This window comes from Rutilus rutilus (assembly GCF_951802725.1).
Source record: "Rutilus rutilus genome assembly, chromosome: 3".
Classification (NCBI taxonomy): Eukaryota; Metazoa; Chordata; class Actinopteri; order Cypriniformes; family Leuciscidae; genus Rutilus; species Rutilus rutilus.
In genome coordinates, this window is record NC_140211.1 from 35,040,980 (window position 1) to 35,064,930 (window position 23,951).

At 37.7% G+C, this 23,951-nt stretch overlaps 1 protein-coding gene across 8 annotated transcripts in view; it reads right to left on the reverse strand.

Annotated features, from left to right (window-relative positions):
- brsk2b (BR serine/threonine kinase 2b) overlaps nt 1–23,951 on the reverse strand; it is a 135,393-nt gene that overhangs the window by 19,977 nt on the left and 91,465 nt on the right. For all 8 annotated transcript variants that reach the window (XM_084403945.1, XM_084403944.1, XM_084403947.1 and 5 more), the window contains exons 5-11: nt 18,551–18,667; nt 15,373–15,406; nt 15,210–15,278; nt 11,733–11,879; nt 8,702–8,733; nt 6,996–7,160; nt 6,169–6,266 (exon numbers count right to left, since the gene is read on the reverse strand). In XM_084403945.1, coding sequence (XP_084260071.1) covers nt 6,169–6,266; nt 6,996–7,160; nt 8,702–8,733; nt 11,733–11,879; nt 15,210–15,278; nt 15,373–15,406; nt 18,551–18,667 — 662 coding nt within the window. The remainder of the gene's footprint in view (nt 1–6,168; nt 6,267–6,995; nt 7,161–8,701; nt 8,734–11,732; nt 11,880–15,209; nt 15,279–15,372; nt 15,407–18,550; nt 18,668–23,951) is intronic.

A 23,951-nucleotide genomic window follows, 5' to 3' on the forward strand; every position in this document is an offset into this window, starting at 1 on the left:
TATCACTGAAAGCTATAATTCGCCATTATAGCACATCTGCTATAATGGCGAATATAACGGATGTGTGTCTAACGTTACCTTTGAGTGCAGGTGAGGACACCTTCGAGCTGCATTCTGTGCAGTTAGAGCTGGAATCCGTGGAGAAGCAGATCCGCGACCTACTAGAGAGACAGGCCGAGCTACGAGATCGACGTTTCGCGCTTGAAACATCACGCGCCGATGCTCAAAAGTCAGTGGTTAGTAACCTTTTGACTCCGACCTCGTCTACTCCATGTGTTTCTCTGCCCAGGATGCGATCATCCCTGGTTTCATTCACTCCGGCACCGACACAACAACATGGACCCTGGATGATTCCACAGCGGAAGACGCGGGCCAGGACCAGAGCTAGGACCAGAGCTAGGACCTCTCCGCCCCTCCCGGCCTTCGAGATCTCCACCCGGAACCGCTTCTCCCCTCTACGCGAGACGGAATGCGACGCTGTGATCATCGGCAGTTCCATCGTCCGGCATGTCCGTGCTACCATAGGTAAAGGTAAGGTTCGCACTCACTGCTTTCCTGGTGCTCGTGTTCTCGATGTCGCTGCACAGGTTCCCGGGATTCTGAACGGTGACGAGCCCGTCGGAGCTGTCGTGCTGCACGCGGGAACGAACGACATCAGGCTGAGGCAGTCGGAGGTTCTAAAGAAGGACTACAGGAGCCTGATCGAGATGGTACGCAGCACATCGCCTGAAACAACGATCATCGTGTCTGGACCGCTTCCCACCTACCGACTAGGACACGAAAGGTTCAGTAGATTATTTGCTCTAAATGAATGGTTAATGTCATGGTGTAATGAACAGAGACTGCTCTTTGTAAATAATTGGAATCTTTTCTGGGAGCGACCTAGGCTCTTCCGTGCTGATGGCCTTCACCCCAGCAGAATCGGAGCGGCTCTTCTGTCGGACAACATCTCCAAGACGCTACACACCATATGACTAGTAAGTCAAAGTCCAAATCACACTCTTTGCTGTCCAAACTTAATTGATACAAGTACCAATGTAGAACATTATATTGAAACTGTGTCTATTCCTCGTTTAGTGAGATCAAATAATAAATCTACTGCAGGATCAAAGAAAAATCTAATTGTGATTAAACCAGAAAATCTCAATATTAGTGAACAAAAACAATTTATAAAGCTAGGTCTTTTAAACATCAGATCGCTTACACCTAAGGCGGTTATTGTAAATGAAATGGTCACAGATAATAGTTTCGATGTACTTTGCCTTACTGAAACCTGGCTTAAACCAAATGATTATTTCGGTCTTAATGAGTCTACTCCTCCTGGATACTGTTACAAGCATGAGCCCCGTCTGATTGGTCGTGGCGGTGGTGTTGCTATAATCTATAAAGATATTCTTACTGTTACTCAGAAAACAGGTCACAGGTTTAATTCGTTTGAAGTACTTGTGCTAAATGTTACTCTCTTAGATGTAAGAAAGAAATCCATATTATCTCTAGCCTTGGCTACCGTATATAGACCGCCTGGGCCTTACGCTGATTTCCTAAAAGAGTTTGCAGACTTTCTCTCAGATCTTTTGGTCAATGTCGATAAAGCATTAATTGTTGGAGATTTTAACATACACGTAGATAATTCAAATGATGCTTTAGGGGCTGCGTTTACAGATTTATTAAACTCCTTTGGGGTCAAGCAAAACGTAACTGGTCCCACTCATCGTCTTAATCATACGCTAGATTTAATTATATCACATGGAGCCGATCCAACCGATATAGATATTATACCGCAAAGTGATGAAGTCACTGACCATTACATGGTCACTTGCATACTACGTACCGCTGAAATTTGTCATGTTGCGCCGCGTTATCGACCAGGCAGAACAATCCTTCCAACAACTACAGATCATTTCTCAAATAGCTTACCTGATCTGTCTCAGCTGCTCAGTGAACCCAAACAAACAGATGAACTAGAGGAAATGACTAGCACTATGAGCACCATTTTCTCTAGTACATTAGACATCGTTGCACCAATTAGATTAAAAAAGGTTAGAGAGAAAACTAAAGCACCATGGTACAACAGTGTTACGCATGTTCTAAAGAGAGAAACTCGTAATTTAGAGCGTAAATGGAAACAAACTAATTTAGAGGTCTTTAGAATCACGTGGAAAGACAGTATGTCACGTTATAAAAAGGCCCTAAAAGCAGCCAGGGCTGAGCATCTCCGCAAACTAATAGAAAACAACCAAAACAATCCAAGGTTTTTATTTAACACCGTCGCTAGACTAACAAATAAACAGACGTTACCGGAGCAAAATATTCTGTCACAGTGTAGTAGTAATGATTTTATGAATTTCTTCACTGAGAAAATAGAAAGCATCAGAAACACAATTGTAAATGTACAATCTTTAATGGTGTCTTATGATTCAGCCTCAATTATCACCCCGCAAGAACAATTACAGCGCTTTGCAACTATAGGACAGGAAGAGTTAAATAAACTTATCATTGCATCTAAACCAACAACGTGTTTATTAGATCCAATACCAACTAAACTACTGAAACAAGTGTTACCTGTAGTGGAAGAGCCTCTTCTCAATATTATTAACTCGTCTTTATCCTTAGGTCATGTTCCAAGAATATTCAAGTTGGCAGTTATAAAACCTCTTATTAAGAAACCACAATTAGATCATAATAACCTAGCAAATTACAGACCCATTTCAAATCTTCCATTTATGTCTAAAATACTAGAAAAAGTTGTGTCCGCTCAACTGTGCTCTTTCTTGCAAGAAAATGATATCTATGAAAAGTTTCAGTCAGGATTCAGACCGCACCATAGCACAGAAACTGCGCTCGTTAAAATCACAAATGATTTACTTTTAGCTTCTGACCAAGGCTGTATCTCAATACTAGTTTTACTTGATCTTAGTGCTGCGTTCGATACTATAGATCACACAATACTCTTAGACCGACTACAAAACTACACTGGTGTTCAGGGACAGGCATTAAACTGGTTTAGATCGTACTTATCAGACCGTTACCATTTTGTCTGCGTAAATGGGGAAAAATCGAAGATAACGTCAGTAAACTACGGTGTACCGCAAGGATCTGTGTTAGGCCCTCTGCTATTCTCAATATATATGCTGCCACTTGGTAATATTATAAGAAAACATGGAATTAATTTCCACTGTTATGCTGATGACACTCAATTATATATTTCATCACGACCAGATGAAAACGCTAAATTATCTAAATTAACAGAGTGTGTTAAAGATATAAAATACTGGATGACATGTAATTTTCTGCTATTAAATTCAGATAAAACGGAGGTATTACTTATTAGTCCAAAAAACTGCCCACAAAACCTCTTACAATACAACTTTAATTTAGAAGGGTGTCCTGTTACTTTATCCTCTACAGTAAAAGACCTGGGTGTTATATTAGACCGCAACTTGTCTTTTGAAAATCATATTTCATATGTTACAAGAACAGCCTTTTTCCACCTTAGAAACATTGCTAAGCTACGTAACATGCTATCTGTTTCTGATGCAGAAAAGTTAGTTCATGCATTCATGACCTCGAGACTAGATTACTGTAATGCTTTATTAGCTGGTTGTCCTGCATCCTCAATAAACAAGCTACAGTTAGTCCAAAATGCCGCCGCTAGAGTTCTTACTAGATCAAGAAAATATGATCATATAACACCAATTCTGTCGTCTCTACATTGGTTACCTATAAAGTTCCGTATCAATTACAAAGTATTGCTACTGACCTATAAAGCCCTAAATGGTTTAGCTCCCGTGTATTTAACGGAACTTCTATCGCCCTACAATCCATCGCGCTCTTTAAGATCACTAAATTCGAGGCTTCTGGTCATTCCTAGGATATCTAAGTCCACTAAAGGAGGGAGAGCTTTTTCACATTTAGCTCCTAAACTGTGGAATGGCCTTCCTGATATTGTTCGAGGCTCAGACTCGCTGTCCCAGTTTAAAACTAGATTAAAGACGCATCTCTTCAGCCAGGCATTCACATAATACTTACATTTTATACTACAGTTGAATCAGATTGAATGCATTAATATTGCGAACAGCAGCTACGCTAATTATTTCCCATATGCTTTTCTGTTGTTATCTCGGGACGCTAGTCCCGAGGTAAATACAGATCGTCAGCTCCAGTTTGTATCCAGCCTCTCATGGAAACTACAGATTCTCCAACACCCGTGCAGAGACGACTCGGCGCCTGTGAAGAGACGACTCGACGCTGGCGATGTTTATGCCCTAAATCAATACATGATTAACTAACTGTATTTCTCTATGTACATTTCTGAAATGCACTTTCTGTAAAGCTGCTTTGAAACAATATGTATTGTGAAAAGCGCTATACAAATAAATTTGAATTGAATTGAATTGAATTACATTTCAAAATGTGTTCAAATAGAAAGTAATTCATTTAAATTGTAACAATATTTCAATATATTTCTGTTTCTACTGTTTTGTTGATCAATGCATGCAGCCTTGGTGAGACTTCTTTCAAAAACATTAAACAATCTTACAAACCCCAAATGTTTGAACAGTAGTGAATCAAAAAAATTACCCCAATGACTTAAATTATTAATGTTCCTGGTCTTGTGTACGATTCAACACCATTATTGATATCTATTGAAAATAATGTTTTCATGATCCTCCATTATAATGTTTTTTTTTCTTCTGGCTTTAATCTCTTTCCCCACTGTTTACGCAAATTTCCGTCATTGAGAAAACGCTTCCCGCCATTGACAGAATGTTCGAGAAGGGTATAGATGCAGCCTGGAGATCTCCAAATGGTGGTGGGATCTCCAAAATGGGCAGACAGGCATATGATACGCATGCGACCAACCTACAGTCAGTTCTAAAGATTTCATAGGTCATGTCAATCATAACGCTGATTAGTGTTGTCAAAAATGTATTATGTATCGTTACTGAAATATCAGAAACGATTCCAATATTGCAGTATCAATACACCGATACCAGCTGCTCTTTCTTGCTTTTGTCTCTGACAGCGAGTTGACACGCACCCGTTTCCTCTCATTCAGTCATCTCATTCACTCCGGTTAAATAGTGTTAGTGTGACCGGGTCTGAATTTCGGCACGGGATTGCACAAAATTCTACGTATTCCCTCAGATTTCGCGCTCACATCCGAAGCGCACACATATAATAAAGCTGGCTCTGACATACAATTGCCAAAATTAGCTTTTTATTAATGGTTATTAATTGTCTTTTTAAAATTCAATTTACCATTCAAAATCAAGCTTACCCCATTGTAAAACCAAATACACTGAGTTAGCAAATATTTGTGAGATCATTGTAATGGTAATTGATCAATGTTTATATATGAAAAAAGCTTAAAAGTTTTGTCACATAAAGTGATCTCCTCAGAAGAAATTTTTGATTGCCTAGACTTTTCAATAGATGGACAACAAAATAAATAATATTAAAAATATCTATATGACAATAGTATATGCAGCATTTTTCCCCCGTGGTATTGAAAATGGGATAGAATATCGACACTTTTCAAGGTATCAAAAGTTAGAAATTCCAGTATTGTGACAAGACTAGTGCTGATTTCATTCAATGCTATGCTACAACAAATTCTGAACCCTATGTAATCATATGCATATGTAAAATAACGCTATGTTAAATTACTGAATGAAATGCCGACCCATGACGAGCTAAAGGCCTGTGTGTGCAAGCATTAGGGGTGTTGATGGACTCAATCTACTCCATCTATGTTTTGATCATCATTCTGAATCCGATCTGGTTGTAGTCTTTAACAAAAACGTGATTTTCTCAGTTTTTTGCTCAAAATGTATCCTTTTTTAAAAATGAAACTTACCCACATTCAAGTGTTGTTAAAAACAGAACGCATGGAGCTAGAATAAAACTTTTGATATATTGCATGTTCAGATATTCATACAACAAAATATTCTGGGGGCTATGAAACATTTGTGAAAATGATCAAAAACGCTGGTGGGGAAAGAGTTAACAACCTTTCGTTTATACTGGTGTATCCTAGGCTGTGTGGGCGAGGAAATTATGTCATCACAGAGGTGTTGTAAATGCCATGTCATGTTATCATTAAGGACCAAATACAAACAAACAGATTAAATATTTAACAGGCAAACTGAACTGAATTGTTCTTACCGATCTCATTTCTGGGTGGTAGATTCTGATCCTCATGGCTAGGATATCTCTCCTTACGGTCCAGCAGAAGGAAGTAGATCATCTTTTCCTGGTTATCTCTGGAGGTGGAAAGGGCACAGAGGAACAAAATGTTTCTGATATACAGTCAAATCTGCAGCGCTCAAGAATAATCCTCAGCTCAGTCTAATTAACATCATTAGTTAAAGAGCAAAGAGTAGCAAGCACCTCATTCCCAGAGAGCTAAAAGACATCCTGCAGAGATCACAGGATATCACTTATTTCATTAATGATGCACGAAGACATAAAATATCCGAAAAAGAGTCTGGGCGAGTTCAAAAAGTCTTGAAATTCTGTCAGCGAGAGGCCTTGTGTTGAATTTTTCCACCCCGGACCACACAGCGGGAAGTAATGACCGCCTTTGCTGCAGGCGCCATCTGAATTGTGTTTAAACGCTGGGCAAGGGAAGAGACAAAGGCCATGATGTTTTTAGGAGGGAACACCCAGGCCATCTATCAGGGGGTCTAACCAAGTGATCGCGCACAGTGGAGCGTGCTGGTGGTAACTGTGCGAGTACGGAAGATGACAGATGAGCGGGAGTGAATGGGCTTCTCTAATAGCCTGCAGCCAAGATGTTGTACTGCGTGTTTACTAACCCTAAAGAACAAGGATGTAAAATAATAATACCCTCACATATGGTCTCCCAAAGCAAACGTAGTCAGTCTTGTCTAATCATGGGCAAAAAAAATAAAAAAAACACATTTGGTATCATGGGAAACAACCTGACTGAGGTGACTGTGTGGTGAAGAGTCTCTTTCTTAGTTACTCACTCGTCTGTCAGCAGGTCTTTCATCAGTTTGTTCTTGTCTCGGAAGCAGCCTAGCGAGTGCATGCTTTCCAGCACATCTGGGTCGATGTCCTCAGTGGAGGGTAGCATGCGAATCGCGACTTTCCGTGGCACCGGCTGTTCTGGTTCTGGCTCGTTCTTCCCTCCTCTGAGAACAAATGCGTAGATGTATAAATGATCAGAACAAGAGCATGTGAAATAATCTAGCGTTCTTGTTTATTTTTCATTAATTGAGCACACATGGTATTCGCCTCTGGTGTATTCTGGGATCTTTGCTGGTGGTATAAGTCACAAACAGGCCCACATGGAATCTGCGCCCACAGAAAGCTCTGGAGATTTGAAGCGCCCATCACTCTACAAATGAATCGCCTCCTCACACGTTTGTTTATTAAGTATTTTACCGAATGTGAATAAGGCTTCCATTAGCATTGTAGAAGACTCTTAGCTTATATTAAAACATTTTCATAAAAAAATCTAAAGATTTTCTTCTCCCAAAAAATCTGTGGAGCCATTATAAAAATAAAAGTCGGTAACACTTTAACATTTTACAGTGTCCTTGTTACATATGTTACATGTACTTACCATAGAAATAACAATAAATTATGCATAATTACATGCAACTAACCCTCAACCAAATCCTAATCCTACCCTAACCCTATAGTAAGTACATGTAGTTAATTAATATTACTCAGTACTTAAATATATAATAACACTGTAACAATGACACCTTAAAATAAAGTGTAACGAAAAAGTCTACAGATTCTGCCAGTGTTATTATAATCTATAAAAACTAAAACTGAATGAAAGCATTTCTTTAAATGAAATAAAAAATTACCGGAAAAAAACTGAAACTAAAATAAAAAACAACTCGAAAACAAAATTAAATAAAATTAAAATAACCATGATTTTTAGTTTTTTAATACACGGTATATTATAAAACTTATGTAACCTTTACAACCTGCCTGCATTAAACATGAAAATGCCCCTAGAGTGTGCTGTGCAATTAAATTATTTAGTTAGACTGAAACTAGAAAAAAACTGAAAATACTAAAATTAAAATTACACTCAACTAGAATTTTAAATTAAATAGAAAAACAATTTATATTTAAAAAAAATAATAATAATGATAACCCTGGGGCCCAGTAACAGATCATGACTAATTCAGAAAGTTGGATACTGGAGGAATGTGTGTTAAAAAAATGAAGCAGTTCAAGATAAAAACAAGCTATTGCTTAGAGGGCACAAACATTGAGTGAAGCCAACACGTTAGAGATTAAGGCTCTTCTCTAAACACACACGCGCGCGCACACACACACACACACACAGACAGACAGACAGACAGACAGACAGACAGACGTAATGATTTTTATATTGCACAAACTGTATATTATCTCCCCTAACCCTTAATTAACCTGCCCAATCACATAAAAAATTATGCAATTTTACATTTTCATAAAACGCAATTTTATATAATTTATAAGCTGTTTTCCTCATGGGGACCAAAAAATGTCCCCATAAGTTTGTGGGGATATTTTGTTCCGATAACGTAGGGTTTACCAGGACCACAAACGCACAAACACTCACATTTAAAGAAGCACAGAGCCATCATCTTTGTTCACATAACATAGCATGCAGACAGACACTGAGCAAAAACAGGCATATGACGACAAATAAAAAGTTTATACTCACATGTACCATGTGTGCTTCTGTATCTGTTCTAACTGTAAAGAGAGAAAGACACATGAGCTAAACCATTATCTAACCATTAACAGAGCTACACAAAGACAGCAGAGCATGACAATAAAAGCAGTGAATCCATCTCTGAACGTCAGGCAGTTTCCTGCCGGCCATTTCTAATCTCTCTCTCATGTCGCGTCCACTGATCTCTCCGGATTTAAGTGGGGAAGCTACAAAGACGTACATTTCAGCAGCCAGCTGCTGTGGCCTGAGAACAAAAACAACAGACATAGCAGCAGCAGCCCATGAGAGTGAATGGTTGTTCTGCCTGTGCATGTAATGCCAACAGGAATAACTTTAAGACCAACTGAAATCATTCTCAATAGTTGTTAGCAACAGAATCAACAGAGCATGTGTCCTTTCAGGAGCAAACATTCAGCACTTGACCTGATGCAGAGTCTGTGAGGAACGACACACTGAACTGGAATATTCAAGCAAAATACTTGTTGGTTTACTTTCATATGGTGACCTGTATCGCCTACTCACCTGTAATCCAGTTCTTTCTATATAATTCAGGCCTATTTGAGATATTTTTCACAAAATGTTGTGCAATTTATGAACAATGAATGTTATGCAGAAAGTAGGTGTAAATGCAATTTCATTGAAACCATTGGTTCCACACCAGGGGATCTGAGTCCACAAGGGGCCTCAGTAAACTTCCAATGGGGTCTCAAGATGACTTAATTATTTTATTTTTTTATACATTTACATTTATTCATTTAGCAGACGCTTTTATCCAAAGCGACTTACAAATGAGAACAATAAAAGCAGTTAAACTAACAATAAGACAACAATATGCTATGACCCTTCCCAGTTTAATCTAACGCAGTATGTGTACTTTAATTTTTTTTTATAAAGATAATAGATATATAATAGAAGATAAAGTGTTAGCATTAATGGATCAAGTGTGGCTGAAAAAGATGCGTCTTCAGCCGTTTCTTGAAAATGGCCACGGACTCAGCAGCTCTGGTTGAGTTAGGCAGATCATTCCACCAGCAGGGAACAGACCAGGAAAGAGAAAGAGATTTTGTGCCTCTTTGAGATGGCACCACAACACTTGAATTTGATGCGGCAACTGGCAACCAGTGCAAATTTTGTGAGGAGAGGAGTGACGTGTGCTCTCTTCGGCTCGCTAAAGACCATTCTAGCGGCAACATTCTGGATCAGTTGCAGAGGTTTGACAGAGCAAGCTGGAAGACCAGCCAGGAGAGCATTACAATAGTCCAGTCTGGATAGAACTAGCGCTTGGACAAGGAGTTGTGTAGCATGCTCTTATAGGAAGGGCCTGATCCTCCTTATGTTGTACAAGGCAAATCTGCAGGACCGAGGAGTTCTAGCAATGTGGTCTGTAAAGTTCAATTCAGGACATAACAAGCATTCAAATAACCAAAATATTACCAAAATATTATATATTTCTTATTTTAATTTACCCTATCAACTGCTTTTGTCTTTGAAGAACCAGGGTTCTCACAATCTCGGAAATATTGGCAGTGCAATTTAAAAGTGTGATTTCTAGACATGGAAAAGGTCAAGTCAGTTCAAAAGACATTTTAACAATAAATAAATAAAAAACTCTATTTATGTCAAGCTCTAAATTATTTTATCAGACAGAAATTGAGAAAACATAATTTTAAATATATTTGATTCAGTAAATCACGAAAGACTAAAAATATCATGTAAATGTACAAATGTTTAGTTAAAAAGTGCGGGAACCATGAAAAACAGTCCGCTCTTAAAACTTCTGAAACTTAAATTAAGAAATTATTTTATTAACTTATTTCAATCTATAGAGACTCCTATGTTATGTAAAAAAAAAAAAAGAAAGAAAAAAAGAATAATAAGATAAATGTCATTACAGCATAATGTAGTAGAGAAAATCTAAACCAAGCTATATTTGTGCCACTGCACTGATTTAAAAGTTTTCTATCATTGATGGCAGCAGTAATTCATCAAATGATGATGAAATGATTGCGATCAGCAAGATCATGAATTGTGCCATGCAAATTGCATTTAGCACAGTTTATGTGGGCCTTTAAATTCCATTACAGAATCAGTGTGTGCAGATAAACGGTGCTATAAACACATAAATGATAAACACACTGCAGTGAATTCCCCCTTGAATGTGTGCTGACGTGACCGCGTACAAGAAACAATAATGAAGCATTGTCCACATGTCTGTAAAACTGTATTACTTTTAGTACTCAGCAATACTCTATTGGATTGTTTTAACTAGGTCTATAAGATAATATTTCAAACTAGCAATAAGACAGTATCGACTTCCTTCCCACACTGGAATCATACAAAGGATCTCTTTTATATAACTGACAAACCGCACAGGAAATGGGCTATGTTTGGATCCTTCCTAGGAGAGCACTATTGTTTTCAATCACTGAGAGATGTGGGCAGTGAAGACAGCTATCTGTTTTCTCTGGAAAGCAAAAAAGGAAACTGGAACATTTCAAAGGGTTGGTATTAGGACAAGCTTATAAACCCCTTGTCACTCCAGAATGTTATATGGAAAAGGGGGGCTGCTCCGAAGCAGAACAATGAAAACAGTAGCTGAGGGAGAAGAGCAGAGAGACGGGGAGACCATGAAAGAAAGAAAGAAAGAGATAGACAGAAGCGCATACACGGAAGGTTTCTGAAGCTAATGTGTGAGATCCGTACAGACAGGATGGTTGGATTAGTGCGGCTGTGTGTTGACCTGAAGTGACAGCTCAGAAGCAGAAGAGCTCTCAGACTCATAACACTTATTTATGAGAAATCAGCTTAATATACTGTAGATGTCTGTAGAACCGAACAGCCGACCAGCATCTTTAAGACAGTGTAGTGCACATGTAAACTGTCACCACCCATGATTCCCAAGGTAACATGAGCTATTTAAGAGATAAATACTTTTTATTTGTTTTAGAAACTCTTATGGTATCAGGTTTAACAAGGTTTGAACAATGATGGTATAAGACGAAATTGTCAAAAATCTGACCGTGAATCGTTTGGTGGCGTCCACTTCGATCATCCCCCTCAGGAGGTTCTGGCAGTCTGGAGGAATGAAATGGGGCATGTGAAAGACCCCGAGCTTCACTTTCTCCAGCAAGTTCCTCAGGTTGTCATCGTCGAAGGGCAGAGCACCCTGACAGAGAGAAATATTGTACATGTCAGAACTGTTGCCTTCATATTTAGTGAGAGGGACAAATTATGCTCAATAAATATATATTATAGTGCTGTCAAATTGATTAATCGCATCTAACATAAAAGTTTTTGTTTACATAATGCATATACAGTGCAATGTATAAGTGAATACACCCATGCTAAAGTTGACTAAAAAGAGGAATAAAAAATCATATTTTGGAAATTGAACTTAATGCCTTAATTTAAAAAATTAGGAAAAATCCAACCTTTAAGGACACCAATTTTCTTTGTGAATGAATAATGTATCGTAAATAAATAAATGTTCTTCCTTAAAATACATGGTGCATAAGTGAGTACACCCCTATGTTAAATTCCCATAGAGGCAGGCAGATTTTTATTTTTAAGTATTTTTTTATTATTTTTTTTTAGGATACTATGCATCCTGATAAAGTTCCCTTGGCCTTTGGAATTAAAATAGCCCCACATCATCACATAGCCTTCACCATACCTAGAGATTGGCATGGGGTACTTTCCATAAGATCATCTCTCAATGCAAATCAAACTAGCTTTTAGGCTAACTGAAATAAAACCATGCCAATCTCTAGGTATGGTGAAGGCTATGTGATGATGTGGGGCTATTTTAATTCCAAAGGCCAAGGGAACTTTATCAGGATGCATAGTATCCTAAAAAAAATACAAAAAAAAATACTTAAAAATAAAAATCTGCCTGCCTCTATGGGAATTTAACATAGGGGTGTACTCACTTATGCACCATGTATTTTAAGGAAGAACATTTATTTATTTACGATACATTATTCATTCACAAAGAAAATTGGTGTCCTTAAAGGTTGGATTTGTCCTAATTTTTTTAATTAAGGCATTAAGTTCAATTTCCAAAATATGATTTTTTATATATATATATATATATATATATATATTTTTTTTTTTTATATAAACTTGAAATATATTTTTTTTGCAACAATGTAAAAGTCTTTACTGTCTTTTTTTTTTTTTTATCAATTTATTACATCCTGGCAAACTAAGTATTAATTAATTAAAAAAATATTACAGACCCCAAACTTTTAAACATTAATAAAAAAAAACATTTGAATAGCAAAAATGAATATTTAAATAGGTTTTGCATCATTTTTCAAAAAATTGTGGTAAAATTGAAGGGATAGAAGTGATGAATGCTTTGACAAAGAGAAAGCACCCCCACTTTTTTTAGAGAGCTTTGTAAAAGAATAGCTACACAGGAAGTAGGACGCAAAATAAATAAAGAAAAGGCTGGCGCAGAGAGATGATTGTGCTTTGATAATTAGCTTTGTTTTGTGCCAGATACACTTCATAATTTTCACATCAGAGAGACCCATCAGGGTCCCTGACACCACTGAGATGTCAGCGCTTGATAAATGACACAGAAAATTCACAAGCATGACTGACGACAGGGCCATGTAAAAGATGATATAATCAAGCAAAAACTAGCAAAGTAGAGAGAAGATAAATAAAAAGAATGCAGATTTCTCTAATAAAAGGTCTTTGATCACTGAAACATTAAAGAACAGGTTCCAGGGACATGCAGGAATAATTTGATTGGTTTGTGAAGAGGAAGCAGTTATAATGGAGCACACAAACACAAAAGAGAACAGGGAATCAATTGGCTTTCCAATTTCACTGGGGCAAACGGTTCTGCTGGGATGGGATTGTGTTGGGCTCATGGTCTTGAACAGTAATTACACTTGGACCAGCTTGATTATCCAGTATCAAAGCAGGCCGTCTGCGTTCAGAGCATCAGAGGAGTTGTTGTCTGGTTTGAGAATGATTTAATTATAAGCTAGTGCCATTTGTCTCAGATATTTGATATTGGAAAAGTAAAACAAGCACGGATCAGACAGTTCTAAAGTTGATCAACAGCTTGGTGTGACCATACGTGTCCACTGGCGCAGAGCTGAGCGGGCATTTTCAGTTACTAGAGCTGAGCAGCAGGCTTGCATGGGGGATTGTGGGATTGACAGCGGTGCAGAGTAAGCAGACTATGCAAATAAGAGGTAAAGAAAAAAATCTAACTATCTATATATTACACATTTATCAAAAGTGACAGTAAAGATTTAAATAATGTTACAAAATATTTGAAGTAAATGCTTTTGAACTTTCTATTCCATGAAGAATCACAAAAAGAAAAACAGTAAGAAATGTTTTTGAGCAGCAAATCATCATATTAGAATGATTTCTGAAGGATCATGTGACACTGTAGACTGGAGTAATGATGCTGAAAATTCAGCTTTTCCATAGGAATAAGTACAAAAAGAAATAAGATATTTTAAATTATAATAATATTTGTGACCCTGGATCACAAAACCAGTCACAAGTAGCAATAGCCAACAATACATTGTATACAAAATGATCTGTTTTTCTTTTATGCCAAAATTTATTAGGTTATTAAGTAAATATTATGTTCCATGAAGATATTTAGTAAATTTCCTACTGTAAATATATAAAACATTTATTTTTGTGAGTGAATGCAGCATAATTGCGAACATAAATGGACAACTTTAAAGGTGATTTTCTCAATGTTTCGATTTTTTTGCATCCTCAGATTCCAGATGTTCAATTTCAAAAGAGATAATTGTTGTATCTCAGCCAAATATTGTCATATCATACCAAACCATACATCAATTGATTCCATGTGATGTATAAATCTCAATTTCATAAAATTGCTCCATGTGACTGGTTTTGTGGTCCAGGGTCACATTTCACAATTTTACTGTTTTTACTGTATTTTGATGCAGCCTTGGTGAGCATAAAAGACTTCTTTCAAAAACATCAAATCTTGCCATGCCCAAAAAGAGATTTTTAAAGGTTTGACAAAAGCACGCCACTTGAATTATAGCTTGATTCCATCCTCCAAAATCTTGAAATCTTTTACAGTCTAAGTAAGTCAGAGTAAGAAGATAAAAGTAGATTCATGAAACATGATGGAAAAAAAAAAGGAGCTGATCTCACTTATGTCTGATATAGAGATGATTCACCATCTGAAGTGGGAAACCATAGTGCAGCTTTGGTGTTGTCAATCTTTTAAGCTCTGACTACAGAGCCGGTATAACACCTTGATTCTCTTAAAACCCAACTCTTGCTTAGCTGATTAGCCACCATTGAAATATCTTTGTCTGGATTCTCCCACATCCTCTGATAGACTTTCAGAGGGGATTTTTTTTTTTTTTCATTGCCTGCTGCTGAGAGGCTCAAATTTGTCATAAGGGCAGGGGGCTACATTACAGCAGAATTATATGACACAAAATGAAGTTTCTGCCACAAAAAAGCTTTCACTCACCACCAAAAGTGCAAAGAGAATGACTCCACAGCTCCATACATCAGCTTTCCTGCCATCATATTTCTCCCCCTGTCAGAGAGAGAGAGAGAGAAGTTAGAAGTGGAAAGAAAGAGATTCAGAGGAAGCCCCATTATGAGAGATGCCACCGAGAGCACGTACTTACCCTTATAACCTCTGGACAGGCATAGTGAGGGGATCTGAAAGAAAAAAGGACAATATGTCATCATCATCCTCACCCAACCTTGGCAAAAACACCCATTAGAGGACTTGTACATCGAGGAAACATGCAGTACACTAATTCAGTAATAACTCCTTGTGATTTGCATGAGGATCTTCACATCATCCTTTCTGACAAACAGCCCTACGTCTAACCACCCTATATAAGCTGTTGTCAAATGATCCAATAATATAACATTATATTGCAATAAACTTTCTGCTGGGAGTGTGTAAAACAGGCGTGTAATCATTTGAATTGTGTAATGCATTTTAACGCCGTTGCACATCATCAGAAGCAGTTCTCCATTTATCAACACCAATGCTCTATAAATGCCTGTTTCTTCATTGCAGGTGTCATATACCATTATGTAGACTGAGTCTATAATGATAATACATTCATTTAATGGTTTGCTTTCTCTGCTTACTGCTCACTGAAAGAGAAAGCTATTATTGCTGTTTCCAATACCACATTGCAAGGTTTTTATACCAAATTAAGTGTTAATGCAACATGCTCTTGCTCAGCAATTTCAATTTGCTTTTGTGCCCATTTTATACATAGCTGGTGCCTCGTTCATTCTGGGTGGAAAGAAATATAAGCTATTACTATCACAATAATGTGATGAAACAAAGTATTATATAGTTTCTGTGAATATGTCATAGATGCATTGTGTCATTTTTCACACACTGAATGCGCTGAACACTTAACAATAAGGTTTAATTTTAAAAGCATTACATATTATAAACTAACAATAAACAACCTTTTTTACAGCATTTACTAATCTAGGTCAATGTTCATTTATAAATACTGTACACTATCGTTCACTGTTACTTCATGTTTATCCATAATACACAAACTACACAGCCAAGTTAAGGCTGCTCTGTGCCTTATCAAAATTCAGTATAAAGACATAATAATGCCATTTAAAAGCTAACTAAATTATGCCTGTTCTGACCCACCTCATCCCCTAGTATCAAAGCATTTCTGCTATCTCCGAAACAGCATTAAACATTCTGTGTAGACATCTAACGGCACTTCAGTAGCGCTTCTTTGCACATTTCAATGTAAATGTGGCATTATACATCTTGAATGTTAAAAGTGTCTTTGTACGTTTAAATTAACATTAACCTACATTAATAAATAATGTTGTTTAGTGTTAGTTCACGATGCCTTATGCATTAACTAATATGAAGTGAAACTTGTTGTAAAGTCTTACCAAAAAAATCGACTCCATGTTTAGCAAAGTATATAGGTTTACGCTTTAAAATCAGATCCCCTGTGACAGGGCATTTAGTTAATTGCTATGACCTTACAATGTTACTCCCTAGCAGTCAAAATATTCACAAGACCACGTTAAGAAACTCATGTGATGCACTATAAACAGATACTCTCCGCCTCATTATCTTGCAAACTAAACTACAATAACGGTTCCGGCAGGGTTTTTTTTTTTTTTTTTTTTTTGCAGAAGCCTGATTTCTGTATGTGTGCCATGGATATCCCCTATGATAGGAACATGAGGGAGGATTGATATGGCAAATCAGGAGAGCCACAGGGGGTGATTAAGCTGTTGTGAAAAGACCCCGATGAAGAGAATTTACTAATATAAACCAAGATGCGGTTAATAATTTGTTAAAGATATTTTATGTTATTTGAGGGAAGCTGGTTAAAGAGTCAAAAACACTGAAATCGACTCTTTTTCTCCTGACATTAGGCATTAGTTTTTACTCTAAGCTAATCTGACTTTGTGCCAGTTAGTTAGTGCTGGTAATGCCTCAGAGAACAAGAAGCAGCAAAAGAAGGTTTCTTTGATGTTATTATCAAACTTGCAAGCTTAAGGGACATAGAGTAATGGTCCAAATATGACCAGTGGTACTAGGGAAATTTGCACTATATTGTGGGTAATCTAGTTTCACTTGAATGGAGGTTGTGGAGGGGGATCTAATTAAATTGACTGAAATTCCAAGCAGCCATGGCCATTTTTTTTTTATGTAACCACCCCTTCACACAAAATTACCAAATATGGCAGAGAGACTTTTCAGAACTAAAGGTATTTCAAAATTAGGTCAGTCCATCCACTCGGCAAGGAATGAGCCTCAGATCCAAATGAATGAATGCATGGCAAAGAGGTATGACTGGGAGGCTCTGTGTTAGTCGTCCTGTCTTGCTGTGTTCATACGTGAGGGGTCTGCCCCTTTCAAATTCAATTGGAGTCCATTAACCGTGGTAAACAGAATACATTTGTGTCAAGCAGACAGCATACGAGGAGCCTAAAGATGAATGTGTTTAATTAAAAACTGTCATATCTGTGCCTAGAGATGGGAAAGTCACAATCAATAATTACAGCACGCCTCAGTCGAAGGAAAGCATCAAAGCCCTGGCACTATTCTAGTGATGGCTAATAGGAGCAGAAGTACACCGACTGAAGTTAAAGCTATGGTCTGGACACTTGGGGCGGATTTCAAAGTCTTGATTAATCTCTATCCGTGATAATATGCTCTGCACTTTGGCACCTAGCCCTCTCCTTTTCATTGATAATGGTGCCTCTAATGGCCTGCATTACACATTCACAGGGACTATAAAAGCCAGAGTGGGGTCAGGCTATCATATTCATATTTTTCACTAATAGTAGCAGTTCAGGAAGTGCCTCAGTGGCAACAGGCTCAACCAAGTGTCTCAATGCAAGACTTAGTCCTTCAGTTACAGCCATCAGTCGTTAATATTGTGCCATTTCTCTGGCTCTTATCATAATGATGTATGCAAATGAACCAAGTGCTGCATTTGTGCCTTAGACTATCAATGGGAGTGATTTTGCTAGTTTTGGACTAGCATACTTTTCAAAGCTCTCAATAGCATCTTCTCAATACGACGCTATTTTTCTCAATAGCCATTTCATGTGAAAGGGACTTGTCAATCCAAGCCTAAATTTATACTTCAATTCTATTCAGATCAAAATGCAAATCAAACAATTACATTAGCATGTAATGTTTTAGCCAAATTAAGCATGATTGTACCCTATTGTGAAATTTAAACAGGGTATTTATGCTCCAAATGTGGTTTCCCCTTGTTTTATGAAAAACATGTTTCACGTATGCTGCTAATAGTTGCCGGAAGACGGAGTATGACTCACCCACAGCTGGTTTCTAAGAGACTGTCTCCAACCTGTAGAGAAGCCATGCCAAAGTCTGCTATCCTGATGTTATTCTTCTCATCCAGCAGCAGGTTCTCTGGCTTCAGGTCTCTGTGACTGCAAAACAAGAGGAGCAAAAACATGCTTAAGGTATAAACATCTACACAATGGTGTATAACTTCAATGATGAGCATGTTTTTAAGTTTTTTTTTTTTTTTTTTGAATTATTTCAAAATGCATAGTCAATGTGACACAAATGTCCTGATATCATAATGAAGAAAAAGCCTCAAGATAAAATCCTTAAAAATGTGAAGTTCATTAAAGTTGTTTTTCACTGTTTCTTTGTTATTTCTCAGAAAATTATATTTGAAAAAACTGATATTTGAAAAACTAAACTCGTTGTTGACTGGTAAACCTCCACTGAGCACATGGGTCAATAAAGATGTTTGTGATTTTATTGAATGTTCCAGCTTAACCACATTTTATATTACTTGTTTAAGCTGCCAGTATCAGACTCAGCACCAAATCTCTTGATCAGACATCATGGGAAACATGTTGATTCCTTGTACCATTGTGAAATCCTCTGATCTGAAGATAAAAATTCAGAGCTTTGTGTGCCAGTGTCAAGAAGCGAAGCCTCTTTCATCCTGAGCGAGGAAGTGGTCGAGGAACACAAGACCATTTTAGTCCCAAGAGATCAAAAAGCAGCTTGTATATTTCAAGTATCTTTCAAAAGACAGCTGATCGTGACCTGTGAGCCAATGAGAATTTACTGAAGCTCTTCATTTGGGATGGTTTGGAAACAACAACTGGCCAATAATTGTTGGTGGGATAGAAACGTGACTTGAACCAGAAATACTTTCCTCCTTTTGCCGCAATAACTACAATTGCACTGAAGCAAGCTTAACCATTCTTAGAACTCAATAACCATCTGCAACCGTAGTGATCTGGCAGACATAAAAACATCTGGCCAGGCACCTACAGAAATTACTTGATCATGAGATAGAAAGACAGTCAGTGCGGGATCTTGTCAATATTATCAATGCATTTCAGTCAAATCTCATGCTCTACTAGTAAACTGCACACGTTCATCTATAAAAGGCTCTGTATGTTGGAGTTGCCACAATAAATGTGACTTCTGGAAGCACCAGCTATAAAAGAGCGGGTATCTCTTCAACCAGAAATAAGTTATTGCAAAGGTTAAACACAAACCAGCAATAGAGTTCTTTACTACAGAGATTGATTCATCTCTCTCATGCCAAGGCAACTAAGGAGAAGGAGGAGCTCTCTGTAATGGAAAGATAGCATGAGGCTCCCAGTCAATACTGGTGTGTGTTTACTGAAAGGCTCTTCTGATTAGATGCCAGCAAGAGAATGATTGGGTGAAGCAGGACTGACTGGATGATCTCTGGGTATCAGAAACTACACGACACAATCATAAACATCCTTTTCAGAAGAACTCTGCTTGTTTTAAACACAATAACCAGATACTGCACTATTCAAGCATGCAAAACATGCTGTATGCCCTGCAACAGCACTTATCCATCAACTGTTAAACCATTCTGCTGCTCTGTCTCTCATTATAATGCCTGAGTGCAAGGAAGTCTCATTATGCGCTGTCTAATTATGAATGCTCAGGATGAAAAGGCATCGGAATGAAATTGAATAATTTCAGAAGGGAGACCCTTTGTTCTATACGGCAAACTGGTTACCAAAACATACCCACAACTATAACATCCACCAACTCTGTCCCAACCTAATGATTTTAGAGCTCAATATAGGCAAAAAAAGACAAGGACGGGGCATTGATTTCATAAATTAAATAATTTGGTTTTCCACAAACTGCCCCAAAACACTGGGCTCTCCCCCCCTCAGTGGTTTGTGGAAACTAAGGTGTCCAGCTGACTTTCCATTCAGCTCACATTAGCTCAATTTGTCTCTGGTCCTCCATCCATACACTTAACGTAGGTGTGAAATGGGTGCTCATTATATTCCTTGACAAAGTAGAAGTTCATGGAACAGATACACACAATCCCTCCTTGAGGAGAACACTAGTGACCATGCTGTGAGGTTGCTGTTATACCATAATGTTGCGTGATGTAGAAAATACAGCTCACAGCCTTATTTTCATTCACATTAAATAAAATATATTGTCTACCTTGACTAAGGTCCATTTATTGAGGTTTTAATAACCACCAGCATGTCAGCAATATCACTTTTCTCCCATCTCTCTGTGCCTTTTCCTATCTCTATGTGTTCTCCTAATTTCTATGTCCTCAGAACAGCACATTCATCTTTGTAGACACAGTCCACACTTAAGAGCACTAAAATATGCAGACCAATAACTACAGTCATAAAAACAAGCAGTTAATCTTGGAACTATTGTTCTTCAGTTTCTTTTTATAGTTTGGACTGGAGTTTAGCAGCTCACACTGCTGATGCATGTAGCGACTAGTAGCATTACTCATGAAATACAGCAAAAAGTTATCAGTCTTTCCATACAACACTGGCAACTGCTTTACATAACACAGGATCAGGCCCAGTTAACTAAGCCAAGAGTTAACGTGGCTCAACACTTTTCTTTTTCCTCTCTGACGACCTTGTGTAGCTGACAGCACTTGCATCATGTAAAAGGCTGATGAATTTGACAGATTTGATTCAGACTTTAGTCTTTCTGTCTGTCCTCACAGTAGGGCCAGAAAGCTATAATTTTATCCCTGTGAATGCAATGATAACATAAGGCTATCAACACCGAACATAATCTGTATGGTGGTTTCAAACCCCAGAGAGGAAAATGGCTGTGAATGAGCAGAGGAGAGAACGAGTGATGCCTCCCTGCTATGCTGTTTATTCAATGCTTTCCATCATCTATCGAGAAAGGCCTTCAAACCATCCATCAGCTAGTTGAGCTGTGCTGGAAGCATGAGGCATTCTTCATTAAGCTGTGCGCCTGCTGAAGCGCATTGGTAAACAGATGCAAATATTGTGCTAATGGCTGCCCCTTCAGTGCATTAGTATATTAGCATATGAAGAGGATATGGTTGTGAGAATTCAAACAGAATCATTATTAGCATTAGCGATATCTCTTAACCCTTTAACACGGAAGTTTAAAATATTCTGGTCGACCCCCCAGCATGAGTTTTTCAAGGCGACCGTTTTTTAGAACGTGTCACTTTATGGTTTCCACGGTGACACGTCATTTCTTGTCACGTGACATACCGTGACATTTTTTTTTTTTTTTTTTACATTCACAAATTTGTTGGCTATAGCATGAAATATCTAATATTCCGATTGACAAATATATGCAAGTAGATGTGTTTTGCTGTTTAAACACCTTTATAACGATCGCGTTAGTTGAGCTGAAAGCACGATGGGCGCCACCATGTTAGTTTGTGTCCCAGTTCAGAGAATCGGATCTGTTGGATTTACAACACGTGAATTCATCCACTTCTCCCGAAATACATGAAAGTAAGTGGCCGGTGAACTGGGAGAAGAATAGAGTAAACTTTAAAATGACTTACACAATGTGTATCTGATATGAATAAAACGTGTCTAATTATAATGGAAAGCATTATTATTGCCGCTTCCTTAGACATCAGTGTGTATTTTACAAACTCTAAATGTATTGTTTTTCTAGTTCGTATGTGAATTTATATGTCTGAAACCTAAAATAAACATTATGTGGTTGAAAACACTGAAAAGTTGAGATATACGACAGCGCTGAGTACTTCCATCTCTGGCTCAGCGCCAGCCAACGTGCAAAAGCACATTTGAATTTAGCAGTTGATCACGTGATGCACTGACCGTTCTAATCACACCGGTGTGATCGTACGTTCCAGGGACCAGCCTAGACTGATCACACCGGTGTGATCGTACGTTCCAGGGACCAGCCTAGACTGATCACACCGGTGTGATCGTACGCTCCAGGGACCAGCCTAGACTGATCACACCGGTGTGATCGTACGCTCCAGGGACCAGCTTAGACTGATCACACCGGTGTGATGGTACGCTCCAGGGACCAGCTTAGACTGATCACACCGGTGTGATCGTACGCTCCAGGGACCAGCCTAGACTGATCACACCGGTGTGATCGTACGTTCCAGGGACCAGCCTCGACTGATCACAACGGTGTGATCGTACGTGCGAAAGGGTTAAAGTTGTAAAAAGTTAGATGAAAGTACATTTAAGACTACAGTCGAAATCACAGGCTGTCGTCCAACTGTCTAGTTTGTCACTGTTCCTGATGTATAATTTATGAAGTTCTGTAGTTGTACTTGGTTAGTTTGACAGGTTCAAACTTTGAAAATGTTTATTTTTGTAAGTAAAATTTGAGAATCCACACTTTATTTTCCCAACATAATGCAAGATTGTATCCTAAAGTGACAACATACAATCTTGATGGATGATTATCATTAAGGATTTCTATATAATAATCAATGTGAAATTCTGAAAATTGACCACAGTAAGTAGGCTATACATTATTTTAGATTTTTAACGAATTTTCTGTGTTAATTTATCATTGCCACAACACGTCCAGCTTGAAAATTAGACCATTAATTGTATTATAAACTAAATGTACTTTGTTAAAAATTTAATGTATGTTTCAAACGATCCAATATTAAATAAAATATATATTTGATGATCCAGACATCACTGATTAATAAAGAATTTTAAAAAGCCAGGTGTCCATAAAGCCATTTCTCTGTATTGCAATACTTTTTGCCTGCCTTTCCAAAAACTTTTTTTCTAAGAAAAAGTCTTATTCTACCATGATCTATTAGCAAGAAAAACTAAATTAGTTTTTAAATACCTCTGAAAAGATTCTTCTTTTATTTGTGTTTTTGGGGTAGGTCACCTCATTACAACAACACACTTTGATAAAAACTACGCTGGGGTGAAGATGAAGCACTTGTTTCTCAGTATTTTAACTTCAAATTATTTGAAAATCTCAGGAACTGTGTAAGAAGGCAAAAACCTTTATTATTTTCCAGTTTTTGCACGGCTAATTGAAACCCTCTTGGCTCTATAGTCAGCAAAGATTGAGAGAAAGCATATAGAGAAATTGTGAGCATATTTTTCATTTATATCTCAAAGATGTGGAGAGAAAAGGCTTAAGGATACACTCAGTGATAAAAACTCTACTTTTCTGCAGTTGCACTGGAGGGGAGCCATTAATCTTTGACCTGGAAAGTATGTGTGAGTGTGAGTGTGAGTGTGTGGCTAGAAACTAAATGTGCAAAATAGTAATATCTCAATATGATGATATTCAGTATTCATAACAATGCTTTGCAATGACTGAAACATGCTTCACTTGAGGTGGCTTTTACCATACATAATAAATGAGACAGCAGCAATAAAACAGGTCGGACAACAACAGCTTGTGGCTATACATGATGTATGA